At 42.2% G+C, this 19,029-nt stretch overlaps 1 protein-coding gene across 15 annotated transcripts in view; it reads left to right on the top strand.

The window, feature by feature from the left end:
• Positions 1-10,992, top strand: part of INPP4A (inositol polyphosphate-4-phosphatase type I A) — a 148,310-nt gene extending 137,318 nt beyond the window's left edge. For 8 of the 15 annotated variants that reach the window (XM_037736931.1, XM_017524054.2, XM_017524044.2 and 5 more), the window contains one exon: positions 2,483-10,992. In XM_037736931.1, coding sequence (XP_037592859.1) covers positions 2,483-2,663 — 181 coding nt within the window. In that variant the 3' untranslated portion in view covers positions 2,664-10,992. The remainder of the gene's footprint in view (positions 1-2,482) is intronic. The other 7 variants (XM_037736934.1, XM_037736933.1, XM_017524048.2 and 4 more) reach the window with 1 other exon arrangement.
• The last annotated feature ends 8,037 nt before the right edge of the window (positions 10,993-19,029 follow it).

Genomic DNA, 19,029 nt, shown 5'->3' with positions numbered 1-19,029 from the left:
TTTTTTGAGACAGAGTCTTGCTCTCTCACCCAGGCTGGAGTGCAGTGGTATGATCTTGGCTCGCTGCAACCTCCGCCTCCCGAGTTCAAGCACTCTCCTGCCTCAGCCTCCTGAGTACTTGGGATTACAGGCACCCGCCACCATTCCTGGCTAATTTTTTGTATTTTTAGTAGAGAGGGGTTTCGCCGTGTTGGCCAGGCTGGTCTCAAACTCCTGACCTCAGGTGATCCACCTCCCATAGTGCTGGGATTACAGGAGTGAGCCACCACACCCAGCTATTTTTTACACACTATAATTTATCCAATTTGCTGTTACTGAATATCTAAGCTGTATATGGTTTTCTAGCATTTTAATCAAAGGTGCAGTGAATATCTTTATATATTCTCCTAGCCACATTGCCTTGGGTTAAAAAGTATACACCTTTGTAAGGTTTTTGAATAATTTTAGTACAGATCACCAAATGGTCCCCACAGTAGCCACTCTCCTGTCCAGTGTCCCGGAGTGCTCAGGACACTGCCCGAGCCGGGTGCTGTCTTTCCTGTTACTCTTGGGAGGTTTCTGAAGCTGTAAAAGCTGTTGTTTCTCCACATTACTGGTAAGGGCACTGAGGCCTGGCAAAGGGAAGGCCCTTCCTTCTGTGGGAACAGGCGCCATTCCCTCCACACCGCCCTCTGCCTCTCTAAACCCCACCCCTAACTCCAATTATGGATGTCTTTTTAAGTTGCTTATATATTTATTTTCTGAAATCTTTACAGTAAACGTCTTACTTTAATAATTTTTTAAGAAGTTATAAAAACAAAGCTCAATCCTACTTTACCTTTGCCTGTCCCAGAATTCTCGCACCAGCCCCGGGGACACAGCTCACTGCTGCCTTGAGCCGACCCTTAAGATCTGAGGCTCTTGCCACAGGCATTTGTTTTAAGGTGACTTCTGTTTTCTCTATGATCCCATGAGGGAAAGACATGTACCTATTTAGGCAGCTGCAAGCCGAGGTGGCTGAGTCACAAGCTAGCAGGGCTGGCTGCTGGGGTGCAGAGTACCTGCAGTTTAGACGAGAGCTCCAGGAGGCAGCATAAACCTCCATCATGTCTGTGAGTGGAGGAGGACATTTGGTTCCTGGCTTTCTGGCTTGCGTCTTATCAGACGGAAGAGTAGAGCATGCAGGTGGGGGTGAGGGAGTGGGGGCCAAGCTGGCACCAGGCTTTAGCCTGGAGGCCCAGGGTGAACAGTGGTCAGTGCTATGCTGTAAATGTTCAGCTACCAGCTGTCTCTCCAAAAGCCCTGATCTGTAATGTTTGCCAATTTCTGTGGCATAAACACTTCTACCAGGGCCTGTTTCAGGCTTCCAATGTGGTACCACTGAACATGGAGTTGGGAAGAGATTCACATACTCGGCCACTGGGGTGTCCATGTCCCCAGTCCTGGGGCTGAACCCCTTGAAGTGGGCCTTGCTGAATAGCCACAGGGCCCCACCAGCCTCTCCTGGCACGGAATGTGGCAGTGGGTCAGTGCTCCGCAGCTTGGGAATTGTGCCCTCTCAGAACGGCACATTCCAGCAGGGCCATCAGGGCTTCGGGGCTCCTCCGGGAGAGCTGGGGAGGGCCCTGTGTGAAGAGGAACCCTGGGCCTCCTGCCTCCCCATCTCCCGAGTGGACCCTTCACAAGCTGCCTGCTGTGTCCTCAGGCCTCGATTCTGTGTCACCGCGGACATGAATGTGCTTCCAGAGTCGTGTAGCTCTAGGTACCATCTCACCTCAGTGCAGTTTTTCTATAGCACCAAAAGGGGGAAGAAGACCCAAATTTTCAGTGTGGTGTTGGTTGGATTCCACCCTTGGGGATGCTCGTAGAACCATAACTTGCAAAGATGGAGACAGCAGTCGTTCATGCCTGCCACTGCTGAGCCCAGAACCCGAGGTGGGGCTGGTAAGGGCTCTGCACTTGGTTGGTTGGTACCTGAGGTAGATGGTTTTCATTTGTGTGGGTGATCAAGAGGCAGCTTTGGCCAAATCCTTTGTGCCACCCCCTGCTCAGGCATCTGTGAGAAGGTCAAACCCCCAATGGTTCTTCATGTTCAGCTTGCTTCTCAGAAATCCCTGTGTGTGCAGCATGTGGGAGCATGGCCGGGCAGCATGGAGTTGTGCTTGGCCAGCCGAGAGAGTGAACATGGAAAACCATTCGTTCAACCTACATGTGTTTATTTTCAGTAGATTGCAGTATTTTTTCTTATTTTCACTTCTCTTTCTCTCCTTTTTTCCTGTAACTGTGCTGGTTTTGTTTTGGTCTTCCTCTCATACCCGTTTCTGCATTTCATCTTTTCTTTCTATTGTGGCTTCATTTCATTTTTTTTTTAACCTTATCTTTTGGTTCTCTCCTTTATCTCATACTTTTTGATAAAATCCATCGCATGTCTCTCTCTTTTTTTCTTTATTTTCTTTCCTTTCCTTTTTCTTTTTCTTTCTCCCAAACTTTTTCCTTTTCACAGCATTGGAACACGGGAGGTAGTCACCCAGAAGAACTTGAGCGGCCTGGTGCCCATCCGAGACTTAAGGCTAGACCCCAGCCTCCTCTGTTCCATTCCTTTATTAGCTCTGAGCCCCAATTTACTGATTGTGTGGCTCTTTCTGAGCATAGCATACCTGGTGACCAAATTGCGTTGCAAATGAATATTATTATGAAAAATTAATAAGTCACAAGAAAAACAAAAGTGCCAGAACATGTCCAGCCACCGTGTACCTAACTGGACAGAAGGAATGTTTCAAAGCGTGGTCTTCCAAGAGATATTTCATGCCTTACATTTTGATGTTTTGTTCTTCTGAACTGTAAATAGCTGCCAAATTATTTCACCAAGAGGACTTGTTTGTTTAGCTCCTGTAGCATCTTCAGTGCTTGTAACATGTTCTTACGGTGCCCTGTCACTGCATCGTTTAGCTGGCCTGGAATTCCTTCTACCACGTCTCTACCTTCCGACGTACAACTATCTATCACCTGTACTTCTCACGTGCCCTGTTTCCAAAAAAAAGGAGTTCTGTTTGAAGAGAATTTGTATATTTGATACTATTCTTTAAGTATACTGCTAACCCTTCCTTTCCTTTTGATGACAAATGAAAAGAAAAAGATAGATGCTTTATAACTGGCTCATCTAGATAAACCTATCTAATAGGACATGTATTTTCTGCTTTCATTTCAAAGCGTAGTCCCTGAATTACAGTAGCAAACAGTTTGCAAAATCTTAAGACTGCCTTGCTTATATTTATTATTTCTGATTAAGGATGACACAAAGCTGTGAATACAATAGTACACTGTACCAAGTCAGACACAGACCAATAGGCTATCTGACTCTGCAAGGGTCATGCAACTGGTTCTAGGGATTAATGCATATAGTAACCAAAGGCTGTTAAAGTTATATCTTTTTATTTATTTTAAAACAGCATTTTTCATTTTAAAAATGGTATCTTTAATTGCAGATTAAAGTTCCAACATCTTTTCTCTCTTACTAATCAAATATGGTTGATAATGAAAAAAAAATGAAAGAGAAATTGCAAAAAAAAATGATCCTTGACTTTTGGGCAGTTGTGACGGATAGAGCTGTGAGAGCAACGGGGTGCTCTGGTTTCTGCTGGTGCCCTTTAGTCCTAATGTGGCATGCCCTGCAATGCGATGAAGTGTAACCTTAACACCCATGTGGGGCAGAGGGTTATTGGACACCTGTAAAGGTAACCGAATAAATAAGGAAAAAATCCCCACACCCTGTGCAGGACAGTCAGCGGCTTCTCTGTCTTACAGTTCATATTATATTGTGCCCCCACTTTCTGTCTTCAGTTCGTTCCCCATACACTGTAGTTTATGAAGAGGATTTTTTTTTTTAACCAGTCCAGAAAAATGGAAATGAATTTAGAGAAGCTTGCTTTTCCAGAAACTTGGCACCCATGCATGCCCAGAAACCCAATCCACCACAAAAGGCGGTGACCTCTCTTCATTCTCTCTCCAGGACTCCAGACCTTACTCTGAGCTTTCTCTCGTTTGGTTTCAGCTCAGAGTCTGGCTTTCTCTCATTTGGTATCAGCTCAGAGTCTGGGTACTAAGAATCATAGAAGCAGTTAGCAACGAATGGCAAATGCTAGACTCAACACTTTACATTCTAAAGTGGAAGACCATCCTGAGCAATGCAGGCTGCCTGGGGCAGGTGTCACCCGTGTGTCACCCCGTAGGTGAATCCACGCCTCTCCAAGTGCAGCATGTTCACTTGTCTCTTCTAAAATAAATGAGATGGCTGTTACGGCATAGCTCTTGGCATCCTTCAGTAGGGAGTCTCTCACCAAATGCCAGCTCATGGGTGGTGTAAGCTGTGGCAGCATGACAGTAGTCCTTGGGCTACTGTCCTTAGTGTCCTGTCCAGCCTGTGATTATTTGAAAGGTATGTTTGCCACTTTCCCTCTTTCACATTGAGGCATGCACTTCAACTAATACCATCTTGTTTGCTTTATTTGAAAGTGAGAAAGCAGAGTCCACAGCCTCATTCAGCTTCCATTACACAGCTTCCACGTCCTGCCACTGGTAGTGTGGTTCCACTGCCTGCAGTGGTGACTGGTGCTCACTCCCACCTCCACGGCAGGGCTAGTGGCTAGGCAGAGGCCATGCACAGAGGGAGGCCCTCTGACTGCAGACAGCATTCCTCCCTGTCCCAAGGCTCAAGGATGCTTCTGTGGCACCCTCCAGGGGCCCCTCCCAGGACCCTGCCCCATAGCACAGAGAAGCTGTGGCCAGCTGAGGAGCCACTCCCAGGGGGCCTCAAGGACACCACGGCCTGATCCTTGATTGTCACCACATCTTTCTGGCCATGTGGACTTAGCCCTTGGGCTGAGAGAGAAATGAGACCAAAGGGAGTAAGATAAAGTTCTTTGTTTCTCTCCTCCAGGGGCTGGGTGAAAATCAGTATGCTGCCTGTGCAGTTGGAGAGCTGTCAAAAGGACACCATGAGATTAGCCTAGGCGGTGGTTTGGTTTGGGCTTTTTAAAACTTAAGTATTTGAGAAAAGAAACTCAGTTGCTCTCTCTTTATGCTGAATTTTAATGTCACCAAGGGCTTTTACTCATGAAATCAGGCCAAATACATTTTCAAAATCTTACCTACTTTAGTGAGAGATAGGCAGGATGAAACAGAGGCGGGGAGATGATTCAAGAAAGGGGTCATTGACATTTATTGATGGTTATAGCTGCATGTACAGAAGTAGTGTTGAGGCATTGTTGGTACCAGCTCTAGGTGTTCAGGATTAAACCAGCTTTCTCAAGTTAGGGAAACCATAATCAGGAGTCGTTCTCTTTGAATGATCTTATAAAATTGTTGTATAAGTTTTTTCAACTAGTGTGACAGTCACCATTTATGCCTAAGGCTTGATTCCAGCAGAGATTTTAACACAGTGGCCTATTCTCCCTCCACAAAGTGACAGGAGTAGCAGCCACTACCCCATGCCATAGAATCACTAAGATACTGATGCCTGCAGATGAGTTCTAAAATGGAAAATCCCACTGGAACTGGCAAACTAGAGGATTCCCTAAAATTATCTGTCATTTGGGGTTTCCATTTTAATCTTCATTTCAAAAATGGATGCCCTTGAAAAGAAATAATTTATTGATATAGTAAAAGTAATCATGGAGTTTTGAAACAAATAAGTCCCTCTTGCTAAAATCTAAGACCTTCTCTACAGGTGCCATTGACTCCTAAAAAGTACGCAGCCAGTGTGATCAGTGGAGGTGTTCTGCCTTAGGGCAGCAGGCTGGCCTCTGTGGCGGGAAGCCCCAGTTAACACAGGCCATCCTCACCACCTCTGCATACCTCGTCCCAGGCCCTCTTGCCAGCTTGTCGGTACAGGCAGTGGGATGACAGTGTCGGCATATGGATCAGCCGCACCAGCCAGATTATGTAAATTCAGACATTTTTGGGAAAGAAAATAAAATCTGATTTGAAAACTATGTTGAAATGAAGGTACAATCTTTATTATAACTTCATGTCTAATGTGTTCAGCTAACTAAACTAGGCATTAGCTCCTTTAAGATGTAAATAAAAGATAATGTCAAACAAAGTTCACAAATTATTCTGCCTCGCTCCTCACAGCAGTTTAGCGTTCACTAGTGATAGGTGGTTTTTAAGGACTTTGTACATTTCTATATAAATGGAGAAGCCATATCTGAAGTAGTTCATTAATGTAAGAGTTTCCAAAGATTAAAGGAGATTAACTGTGCATAGGAACCTATAGCTTCTGCTTTAAGTGGAAGTCCATTTTTGATTACTGAATGTTAGGCAAACATGATTGTTACTCCAGGGGACCTGCTCCTGTGGCATGGGTGTTCAGCTCAGCTGAGGCCTTGAGGCTCTGTGACAAGAAAGCATATCCAAGTTACCAAATTAGTTATAACAACCAGGTGGATACTTTTCTAAACTATCAGAGCTTAGCTTTTGAATAAAAATTACTGTCTTACCAAAAGTATTTTACATGTTCTTGATGAGACTGTCATTTTCACTTTAAAAGGCTTGAGCAATTGCCACTGATATTTTTTTAAAGTGCATGACATAATGATCTTCATACAATTTGAATTTTTTAAAAAATCACTGTTTCTTGCTAACTGCAAATTTTTGCATCTCATAAAGGGAATTTTGTACTATATTTGATAACTAGTTGATTTCATTGCTAGTCTTAGAACAGTATACAACTATCAAGTTATACTGTGCTGTGGGAAGTCATTTATGTATAAAGTCACTTTTGCCAATTAGTTTTATGTCTACACCTGAACATTTCCCAGAGAACTCCCCCGATGCACTCACTAAGCAGGTGACGACACCTGGCTACTCATCCTCCCATGCAGCGTTTGTTTTTGCCTCCCTCCCGGATTGCCATGGCAACCTTCCATCAAATGCAGCTGGGGATTATACTGGTAGTGAGTTCTCTAGGGAAGGATACCTGTGGGCTCTCATTGGCTCAGTGGCACTTGTGCAAGAGGGAACACATGAGGGCAGCCCACCTGTGGAATGGCTGCTGGCTGCTACCAGATCTCGGTGAGGTCCCTCCTTCATGACATTCCAGCCCTGATTGCCAGGCTGGTCTGCAGACAGTGCATGAGCCCATTGGATTACCTGGCACCCAGAACAACTGTCCTCCAGGAGACAGCAGATCGGAACAGCCTTCCCAGCCACATGCCTTTGCTACATGTTGAATTCTGCAAGGAAAGTCAACATTTTGAATTTCAATGTGATTACAGCTCTTGCTAATATAGAAAAGTGCAGCTCGTTAAAGCTTACTAAAGTGCAGCTTTAGTAAGAGTAGTAATATTTCTCTTTCTGCCTAATTTGCTATGTAAGATAACCTTTGAACCACAAGTTATGATAGAACCCCAAAACCTCAATTAGACATGAGCTACATGAAGTCATTCATTCACTTTTAAAAAGTTTGCTTCTACTTAGATACAGTGCTGCTTCTAGGAATGCACAACTCACAGCCCCATGCAGCATGTGTCCATCTCTGTGCTTCTTAATTGCCTTGTTCAGAAACCTGCCATTTTACGTATGTATTTGTTGTAAATGAGTCCAGCACCCATTTAAATTAATCTTTTTTTTTAATGTTATGAAAATAATCAGTTCATTTCATCTTAGTTTAAGTCTTTTCTTTTTTCCTTTTTTACTGCTGTCATTTCTTGTGCTTGTTTTTTCCCCAGTGAGGGTTGTCGAAGAGAAAATACAATGAAGAATGTTGGAAGTCGCAAATATGCATTTAATTCCCTGCAGCTGAAGGCTTTCCCCAAGCATTACAGGCCTCCCGAAGGGACTTACGGAAAAGTTGAAACGTGAACACACGGTTTCCTCTAATTAGCTGTTACATAATAAATGTGGGTACCCTCTAGTGTCATATATGACTTCTTCAAGAAGACCTGAAAGATTGGTTTTTATTTTTTGTTTTGTTTTTGTTTTTGTTTTTAAATTCACTTAAGAATCTATGGAGCATGTTTTTTGGTTTTGGGTTTTTTTTTTTGTTTTGTTTTGTTTTTTTACCATTGGAATCAATAGGAGGTAATGTTTGGGTCAATAATGTGGTTAGTAACAACTGCCCATTTAAATAGCCTTTGGCTGTAACTACACAGATCTATATGAATCAAAATGCCAACTTGCTCACTTATTTTTCTGCAGAGTAACTCAAAAGTGACCATTGAATTACAATCCACTTTGTACAAGTATGAATGTAAAACAGTAAATAATAAATAATTGGATCCTAGGCAGACCAATAAATGTTAAATGTTATTTGGGAAAAGAAGCTAGCACTATCTCATACAGTGAGAATAAAGGGTTCTAGTGAATTATCCTATTTACAGCACCACCTAAAGAAGTTGAAAGAAAGATTGATAAATTAACTGGAGATAAGACTTTATTAGAAAGTAACATCTCCAAGGTAGCCCACACAGTTGGGTCCACTCTTTTTTTTGTCCCTCATGAGTTAGAGAACTGGGAGTCTGCTTGGAGACACAAAGCCAGCAGTAAGGTCCCTTTAGCCTGTCTCCTGTTCTCAGAAGCTCCCTGTCTAGGCTCTCCCATGCGTACAGGGCACATCTCCCTTTCTTCTCTAGATGTGAATCCAGGGCTTCAGATGTGGCATGTCACACACTCATGGGGAATTGATGACCATAGAGATAGTAGAAACCTAAATATTTACAGAAAAGAATTTTCTTGCAGGATTTCCAATATATCTTCTTCTAAAAAACAGTACAATCATGTTTGAATGTCTGATAAAAGTGTCTTATTTTTAGGTTTGCAATAATTGTTACTTTCTTATTCTCGTTCCGTTATGTAAGATGACTATTGAGCAACAGTTGAAATTATCTCCTTAAATGAGATTTTGAAAGAGATTTATGGGCCATAAAACTTAGGAATTTCATATAAAATTTTGTCTGGTCATCTTTTATAAGATGATGATGAGTCTTATCTGCACATAGCAGAGTTTTTTTCTTAGGAGTTTATATGTTTTATTGATTCTGTTTATGATGTTTACATGTTCTTGAAAAGGTTGTAAAAGAAATCTATATGGCATATATTAATGCTGATCCTAATGATTTGTGAACCTCTTAGAAATTCTTATGTCTAAAAGCCTACAGATTCTTCTGGTTTCTTTAGAAACATATAACAAACTTGGGCCAGGGGTGCTAAGCATGGGGAGGACTACTTATTGGCAGGAACACAGAGGGGGTGGGCATCAGGTAGGGGTAGAACTGGGTGACCTTCCAGATCCCCTCCTACTCAGAAGTCAGCATGCAAGCAAAGCCTGCTGTCTCCTGGTGCCTGCAGGGAGGAGAATGTCTGTGGAGGACACTTTAACAAGGATGCAGCTCTCAGCTGCTCCCTCAAAGCTGGTTCACTATGGCAGGCAGGAGGCAGAGAAACTCCTGCCCACCAAACCCACTGCACAGGTGGCTGCTGCTGGTGTCACATTCTCCTTTTTAAGTGTCAGTCTCTGTTCACAGACAGTTCGCTTTCAATATGGCTGATTTGGCCTTTCACCTCTCCACCACCTCATTTAATTTGTAAATTTTTAGTTCCATATTTTCTCATTTTAACTTTTAAAAAATCTCCTTGCTTTTTAAAAAAATCAATATTACCCACATAGTTTTCAGATATTTTTTGTCTGAAGAACATTAAATATCTGCACTTATCAAAGGGAATATAGCAAATGTTGATCATCTGTCAGGAGTTTTGCATGTGGCACCTTTATATGAATTATTTTCCCAATTTTTGCTTTATGTAATGGGTCACCATAAAACTGTAAGACTTGGCAAATCATGTAGAAAAGGTTCAGGTTTCAGTATTCTCTCTGAAGGCATTGTTACTGGGCTTCTGGTGGCATCACACTTCCGGCGGTTGCAGGATGAGAGTGTGTTACACAGCCTTGGAGGCAAGTAGCTCCTCTCTTCTGTAGGAGCTTTGAGTTTTCAGATGTGCAGGGAGGACAGTTTTACAAGTTACCGTAGGATAGAGGTTCCGTCCAATGTTCCTTATAAAGCCTCCCCATTTAAAAAGAAATGAGATCTATGGAAAACTGGGAATGTAATGTGGATTCTGTCAGAGCTCCTACAGAGCACAGTTGCCTTTAGTTTCATTTAAAGATGTAAAAATATTGTATAATACAGTTTTGTCCCTACACAATTGTATTTGCCAAGCTTAGTGCATTATGATACCTTTATTTATTTGTTTCGGGCAGTATTAATATATATATATAAACGTACAGTTACTGTTTTATATATTCTTAGGTCATTCGAAGCCATGTATGCTGTAAATGTGCTAGTCTTTAGAATGACAAATAATAAATAACTGACAAGATATTAAATTTGGCCTTGACTGATTCATCCTATTAGGAGGACTAGTTCTATGTGACCAGCCTATGACTGGACCATTGTTGTTGGGCATTGTGTTGAGTGCTCAGGTGCTGAATGCATATGTTTGTAAACATGGGACCATGGGAGACTTCCGTTTTATATGCTTGTTTCTAACTAATTTGAAGCAGAGGGGCAGCAGGGCTGAAGTTAAAAGCATGGACTTTGGGGGCACACAGACACAGGTCCCAATCTTGGTTCTGCCCCTCACTGCTGGTGACTCTGAGCAAGTTGCTTAACCTCTCCAAGCCTCCATGTCCTCGTGTGCAAAGTGTGGATAACAGCGGTACCTTCCTCATGAGGTACGTGCGACGTTTCTCGGAAGTAAGTGTTTGTAAATGGTAACCATTGTTGTTACCTTCCCATCAGTGAGCATGGATCACATCATCTCTGTGGGTAGCCCAGTCCTCGTCATATGACTTGCCAAAATGCAGTTCCACTTGTATTAATATTGGCACTGTTCATCATCACCAGGACTGCCCCTTGCATTACTGTTTTGCCTTCTAGGCATACATGACCCATGATCTCCCTTGGAAAAATTCCCCTCACTGGAAATGTACAATTACAGGATGATTGAATTGTTTAACTCTTGGAGTTTTTAGTATTGTCAAACTCCCAGAAATTTAAGCTGCCACCGGTAACATGCCTTTTCCCTTTATTATCATTGGGGCCAGTGCACCTCAGTTCAGTGTCCATTTCCCTGATTACTGTGAACACTGAACATCTTTTATACCTTTATGATATTTCTATTTTTGTGACTTCATTGGAGAGTTGGTCTTTTTCATATAGATTGTTACTAACATATAATGTATTAACCCATGTCATATGTTGCACACTTTTTAACCTATTTGTCAGCTGTCCTTTCATCTGTGGTAGGGGGTATACAATATTTCAAATATTTATGTAGTCACGTACACCTGTCTTTCATTTTGATGCTTGTTCTGAAATTGAGTCCTGGCTTCACCACAGAAGGTGGCATATATGGGGCAGCCAAGTCCTTGTGGGCACGGTGGTATGGCTGCGTGCGCACGATGAGGGGCTAGACCGAAGTGCTCACTGGCACCTTGCTTGGTGCATGGGCTCTGCTCAGTTTAATATTATTAATAGTTTCTGCCTTCACATTCATGTCCCAGGATTATGTTTTCAGCATTTACCTATTCTTATTTCTAGTTTTTTTATGGTTTCAGTCCTACATTTAGATCAGTCCCTCTGGAATCATCTAGGTGTAAGTCCCGTGTCGTGCTTAGAGTTTGCTAAGGTCAGAGGGAATCCCTCAAGGCCAGGCGTAATTTTGCTTCTCTTTAAAGTTAAGCCAAGGAGAAGACATGTCAGGACACCCAGACATCAGCCACCGTGAGCTTCTTCCTGCCCTCCCTCCGCACATTTGGGCACTGCGCTTTGGTTTCCTGTTGAGCCTCTGCTTAGTAGATGACTTGGCACCGTCTGGCTGCCTAGATATAGGGGAGTTGTCTCAGGAAGGCTTTGCACCAGAGGAAGGTAAGAGGGGTTGGAGCTTCTCGATTTGTGATTTTTTAGAGAACAGAAATGATAAGCTGGTGGGGGGACATTACTTCATTGTAGTTCTACTGGGTAACCTTTCTCTATTCTTTACCAACATCACACAGCAGGTTGGCACCATTTTTGAATAGAGGCTTCTCACAGTATCCTCAGCAGCATCAAGTGTTATTCATGTTGTGGTAATGAGCAATGGATCTCTCTGAGCAGGCAGTGTGACCTCTGGTCACTCTAAAGGGCTGCCAGCATTTCTCTTTTCTCAGGCCTGGGGGAGAAGAGCTGTTCTGTGTGGGGGTGTTGAGAACACATGGACAGAAGGAACTGGCCTCATGTCCCATCGTGCTCCTGGGATGGCTCTTCCAAGACCAGCACTTCCTTCTGACAGGCAGGCCCTCACAGAAGTCTGCATTTGAAGACAGACAAAGTCTTTTTCTTGTCACTTTTTCCCCAAAATGTCCTCCTATACAAGCCCTCTTAAGAGCTGGTTTTCCATAAGTCGTAGAGAGGGCACTGCTCTGCTGTGCACAGAACCCCAGCCCAGAAGCACAATTTCCCTGTGGAGCCTGCAGGGATGGCAGTGATGATAGAACCAAGGGGGTCAAGGCAGGTTGGAGAGAAGTGAGTGGCAGGAAACAGCTCAGTCTGCCTGACCTGGTCCCAGGCTACCCGTGAGGGCCTCCAAAGAGGGGCAGAGCTGGCTTATTCAGATCCCTGATGGTTTTACACTTTTTAAAGTACTCTTTTCTCAGAGACTCTGAGTATTTTCAAAAGGAGGAAGTAATTGAATTTACAGTGGATAAAATCCAGTATTTGAAATCAGGAAGGCAGGAACAAAAGCAGAATAGCATCCCTTTCTGAGAGGTGTATGCTGACCAAAAAGATATTTAATTCCTGTGAGCACCAGCAGCTCAGTCTCTGGCAGAGAGAGAGGTGGGTTGTAGAGATGGAAACTTGTGTTTAGCAGATCTCTGCTCCCAATAGGGGCCCTGGCTGCAACTGACCTCCTGATGCCTTGCCAACACTAACCGTGGGTATGGGTACCAACCAGCACAGTGGACATCAGCCCCAGGACCAGTCTACAATTTGTCTGGTGGCCAAATGGTAACTTTTAAGTAGGGAGAGCTGGTGGGGCCTTCACCACGCTCTGCAGTGTAGTGGGATCTTGTGAGTTGGCCTGCACAGGCACTCCCTCCCTTGCCAGGGGCACCAGGGAATCTTCTCCAGCCTGAGGCTGTGCCCTCCATACAATGCCCCCCGCCCCCCCGCCATCCTGTGCCAACAGTAGGCAAACAGAGTAGCTTGGTCTTGTTTTTATTAGCTGTTGCTCTCCAGGCTATGACAGGGCTTCCAGGGTATAGGCTCAGAACACCCATACTTTCTAGATCCCTGTCTTCTTCCTGCCATGACTTCTTCCTGCACCAGGCCACCGTTGGCCTTGCAGGCCAGTCCAGGCAGGTCTTTCACACTCTCTTGTCCCACGTAACAGAAAAAGCTGAGAAGACAGGGTAGGAAACACACTTCTGTCTCCATGGCTCCGAAGAGATGCCTGTGTTAGATGGATATAGATATACACTGCACTTCACTGCCTCCTCCTTCACACCTGGCCCTCCCTTGGGGTCTGTGGCCTGACTCTATCCTGGTTCTCCTATGTCTCTGACCATCCCTCTTCACTCTAAGGTTTGCTGTCGCCCACCACCTGCCACTAACGGTATGCTGTTCTCCTGGGTTGTGTCCATAACGTTCTCAGTTAAGATGCTCTTCCTGAAAAATCTTACACATTCCTGTTGAATAAATGGTCACTTATATGATAGTGACTCCTAAGCTTCTAGGTCCATCCCAGAGTCTCCCCCAGGGTCCAGATTAGCTACACATCCAAGCACTGTGCCCGTCATTTTGCCTGTCTTGCAGGCATCTCAAACAGTGTGCTGATGCCTCTCCTCCTCCAAGCCGAGTCTCCCTCTTAATAGACGACTTTGGGCTCACTTTCTCCCCAACATCCCATCAGCCACTGAGACCTGTATCTCTTGAGAACTATCCCATAATTTCAACCCATGCACCTACAGGCCTGGTCTTTGTCAGTCCCCTCGGGTCTAGACCTCTCCTGAGCATCCTTACCCTCCTGTAAGGCTGGTCTCAGTTACACCTTCCTCTATGGTGATCTCTCCCCACAAATGAATTTGGCCCTTGCAAAAAAGTTCTTCTCCTTCAGTGTTGACTGTGACGATTCTATCATGCATATCCTGTCCGCTGTGTCAGTCCCCTCTGTAGTCATAAGAGCAAGTATAATTCCTGCGGTGAAGGAGCTAAAGTTTGTTAAATAAACAGATGAATGAATGGTGGTTTTGTAGTGTTCAACTGAAATCCTTCTTATTCCGCACTGGACCACACTACTTTTCTCTATATAATCAGTTAGGCTAAACACATCACAAGGAGCCAAATTCAGAAGGTCAAAGGAGAAGGCAAACCACAGAGTGGTAAAGGTAAAGTGGTAAATGCCCCTTTACCATTTTAAGGTAAAGGGGCAAGTGCAAGCGTCTCTGAAAAAAGGCTAAAATTAGAGGGGGTTCAGGCAATGTTATCTTGATGTGGATGGCCAAGTACAGGACCGATTACTTGGTTCTTAACATACAAATATCCTATTCACTTTTCAGTATACTGGTTATGTTTAACAGTAAAAATTAAATGTTAAAACTCACTATTGTTGAAGACTCTCCAGAGGAAATTAAGGAAACAGTTATATGTACAGTAGCATCAAAAAGGAGGCAAAAGTCTTGTAGATTTAAAACTACAAAATTTTGCCGAAAAGAAATTAAGGACACCAATAAATGGAAAGATATATTGTGTACATGGATTAAAATACCTAATATTAAGATGACAGTACTAACAAAAGTGATCTACAGATTCAGTGTACCCCCCCATCAAATTCCCAACTGATTTTTTTTTTCCAGAAATAGAAAAACCCATCCTAAGACTTACACCAAATCTCAAGGAACCCCAAATAGTCAAAACAATCCTGAAAAAGAACAAAGCTGGAGGTCACATACTTCTGATTTCAAAGCTTATTACAGAGCTACAGTAATGAAAATAATGTGGCACTGGCATAAACACAGACAGAACTACAGAACAGACTAGCATGCCCAGAAATAAACCCCAGCACATATAGTCAAATGGTTTTCCATAGGATGCCAAGACATTTGATTGGGAAAGAACATCTTTTTGACAAATGGTGTTGGGAAAACCAGCTATCCTTAGGCAAAAAAGTGAAGCTGTATCCTCACACCATAGACAAAAGTTAATTCAAAATAGGTCAGAGACATAATCTAAAAGCCAAAACTCTGACTCCTAGAAGAAAAAAATGGGAGAAGCTTCACTGTAGTCGGCGGTGACTTGGGTATGATACCAAAAGCCCAGTCAACAACAACATGAAAAGGCAGCCTGCAGAATGGGAGAAAATATTTGCAGATCACGTATTTGATAACAGGTTAACGTCTAGAATATACAGATAACTTCAACTCAACAACAAAAGAGCAAACAACCTATTATTTAATACCCATCTACCACCTTAACCATTTTAAGGGACTGAAATTGATTTAACCCATTTGAATGATTTAACTCATTCAAAATGACTTGAGATGTCTTTCCAAAGAGATATACAGATAGCCAACAAGTACATGAAATTATGTTTAACATCACTAATCATTAGGGAGATGCAAAATAAAATCACAGTGAGATACTTCACACCTATTAGGATGGCCACTATTTAAAACAAACAGAAAACCAGAAAATAACAAGTATAGGCAAGAATGTGGAAAAATTGAAATCCTTGTGTGCTGTTACTGTAGACTGTTAGGCTGCTGTGGAAAACTGTATGACTGATACTCAAAAACACAGAGTAACTATGTGATCCAGCAATTCCACTTGTGGGTATATACCCACAAGAACTGAAAGCAGGGTCTCAGTGATATCTGTACACCCATGTTCACAGCAGCATTATTTACAGTTACCCAAAGATACAAGCAACCCAAGTGTCCATTGACAGATGAGGAGATAAACAAAATGTGCTGTATATGTGCAATTGAATATTATTTGGCCTTAAAAAGGAAGGAAATTTTGATACATACTACAACATGGATGAACCTTGAGGACATATGCTAAATGAAATATGCCAGTTAAAGACAACATTTATGGTAATAAAGTTCATGGAGACATAAAGTAGAATGGTGACTGTCAGGGTAGAGAGGGGGAGGGATTCTGGGGGTAAAGGGGAGTTCTGGAGATTGGTTGCATAATTGTGAATGCACTCAACACTTTTGAACTGCACACTAAAAATGGTTAAGATAGTAAATTTTGTATGTACTTTGCCACAATTAAAATTTTTTAAATATTGCAAATAAAGTCATGAAAAATTATTTTTAAAATGAATCACAGACTTACATGTAAGAGGTAAAATTATAAAACTTTTGAATGAAGATAAAATAAATCTGAGATTAGGCAGTAGTTTCTTAGATGTAGCAAAAAACAAAAATAAATTGTAATTAGCCAAAATTAGAAATTATACTTCAAAGGATACCATGAAGAAAGTGAAAAGACAAACCCCAAATTGGGAGAATTTGTGAATCATTTATCTTTAGTTTACTTGTATCTACAAAACATGAACTGTTGTTACAACAGTAAAAAGAACCGAACTGGAAACTGGACTAAGGACTTGAATAGACATTTCTCCAAAGACATACAAATGGCCAATAAGCACATGAAAACATGCTCAAACATCAACCATGGCTGTAATCAAGCAGATGAACAATAATTGCTGGTGATGTGGAGAAATTGGAATCCTCAAAGATTGTTGGTAGAAATGTAAAATGGTACAGCTATAGTGGAAAATTTCGGCAGTTCATCAAAATGTTCAAGTTGGGCTGGGAACAGTGGCCCACACCTGTAATCCCAGCACTTTGGGAGACCGAGGTGTGAGGATCACCTGAGCCCAGGAGTTTGAGACCAGCCTGGGCAACATGGGGACAAAACAATTAGCCGGGTGTGGTGGGATACAACTGTGGTCCCAGCTACTCAGGAGGCTGTTAGGAGAAGCCTGGGAGGTGAGGTTCCAGAGCTGTGATCATGCTACTGCACTCTGGGCGACAGCAGAGACCCTGTCTCAAAAAAAAAAAAAAAAAGTTTGAATTATATGACCCTGTAATTCCACTCTTAGGGAAACATATGTCCATGCAAAATTTGTTCACCATTGTTCATAGCATTAGTCATAACAGCCCAAAAGTGGAAGCACACCAAAGTCTGCCAACTGATGAGTGGGTAAATGTGGTACATCTATACTATGGAGTATTATTCACAAATAAAAGGTAATGAAGCATAGATAAATTCTATATGTGGATGAGCCTTGAAAACATTATGGTAAGTGAAAGAAGCCAGTCACAAAAGTCTACATATTACATAAAAAGTGTATTAGTGGCTTTTAGAGGCTGAAGGGGAAGAGAAGTGACTGCTAATGGGTACAGGTTGCTCTCTGGAGTGATGCAAATGTTCTGGAATTAGTGGTGATGGTTGCACAACTCTGTAGATGTAATAAAAACCACTGAATTGGTAAGTTTCAGGGTGAATTTCATGGTATGTGTATTTCTCCAAGTAAAGCTCAATAAACCTGTTACTAAACAACAAAGATGACAGGGCTTTATAATATATATTTTAGAGTTTCTTATTTAATTTTATTAATAAAAAGTTATATCACTTGCATATGTATACAGTGGGAAAAACCATTATTGTTCCTTTCCCAGTGAAAAGGAGTACACACAACAGACCTTTGTGATATTCTGCAACAATAAGTCATGCGGGTGTGGAATTCTCACTTTTTAGTAAAATCTTTAAAAACTCAAGTCAGCTGTACAACACCCTGATTGCTTTAACTCCAGTGAACCATGGAGGTATAAAGAAGCTAGCGTTCTTTGTGATTCCTCAATGCCAGAAACTTGGAAACCTGGATTCCTGTTTGACTCTGTATCAAGTGATCAGAATAAAATCACTGTAAGGCTAATCTTCACCCGCTTCATGGTTTTCATTCTTGCTTTCTATAGTGGGTATCTGTTGTTTCCACTTGCTCTAAACCCCTTTCCTTTTGGGATTTGGCCCACTAATCCATGTGATTCTGACAGGAGTTAACAATGACAGCGCATGTAGCCCAGGCCTGGCCAAGATCACAGGCCCACATCCCCTTTTCCACAGGGACTGGTCTAATGCAAGTGCAGGTGACTATAATCAAGCCCCTTTATAGGATTTGATTTGTGGACCCGGGAAAAGGAAGTTCTCTCTCCCCCTTTTGAATCATGGATTATAAGGATGTGGACTTGTAGCTGACACTGGCCCAAATGTAGAGAGCGCCAGCCTGAAAATGAATCCAGGAAACAAAAACAGTCCGAAGATGATGGTAAAGAGCCTGGGCAGCACAATCTGAGGCCCAGCGTCAGCTACGCCTGTTAAGTGCTGAGGTTATTACTTCAGTGAATCAGAGCACAAATGAAGTATTTCTTCTCTAAGAAATCAAACACACACAATTTATTTCACAACTAGACAGGAAAGACTGAACTAACTAAAGAAAAAGTTTTATCCTAAACTTTCCCAATAGACATCTTTGGGACAGGCTCCATGTTACCAACTGTGTCAGTCACATCAATTGCCAGTGCAAATTGTGTAATTTGAAGAGTCAAGTTTGCAAATAACAATCTTTCCATTCTCTGTGCTTTAGAACAATTCTCAAAACACATTTATTATGCTCTTAAGCCATAACTGTTCAATTAGGTTTTTCTTCTAAAAATAATTTGGATCAAGAGAATCATTTATACATATTCAAAAACAGAACTCATCCGTTTTCTTCACTGTGCCATGAAGGGGAAAACGAGTCCAACCAAACAGATGTAGTAAAAAGTATGTTTCCTGTTTTGGCTTCTTTGTGTTAATGACCAGAGAAAACCCTTTGTTGTTTTTCATCTTGGCTTCAACAGAATGTATCAATATCCTTTTCTTCCTCTGAATCTTGCCCTGGTATCCAACTGAAAATAAATGTACAATTAAGTCAAATTTGGTACAATATAATTAAACACCC

The sequence above is a fragment of the Cebus imitator genome, unplaced genomic scaffold (assembly GCF_001604975.1).
Source record: "Cebus imitator isolate Cc_AM_T3 unplaced genomic scaffold, Cebus_imitator-1.0 Scaffold31, whole genome shotgun sequence".
Taxonomy (NCBI): Eukaryota; Metazoa; Chordata; class Mammalia; order Primates; family Cebidae; genus Cebus; species Cebus imitator.
The sequence above is the reverse complement of the archived record's forward strand: the minus strand, read 5'-3'. Positions and strand labels throughout refer to the sequence as shown.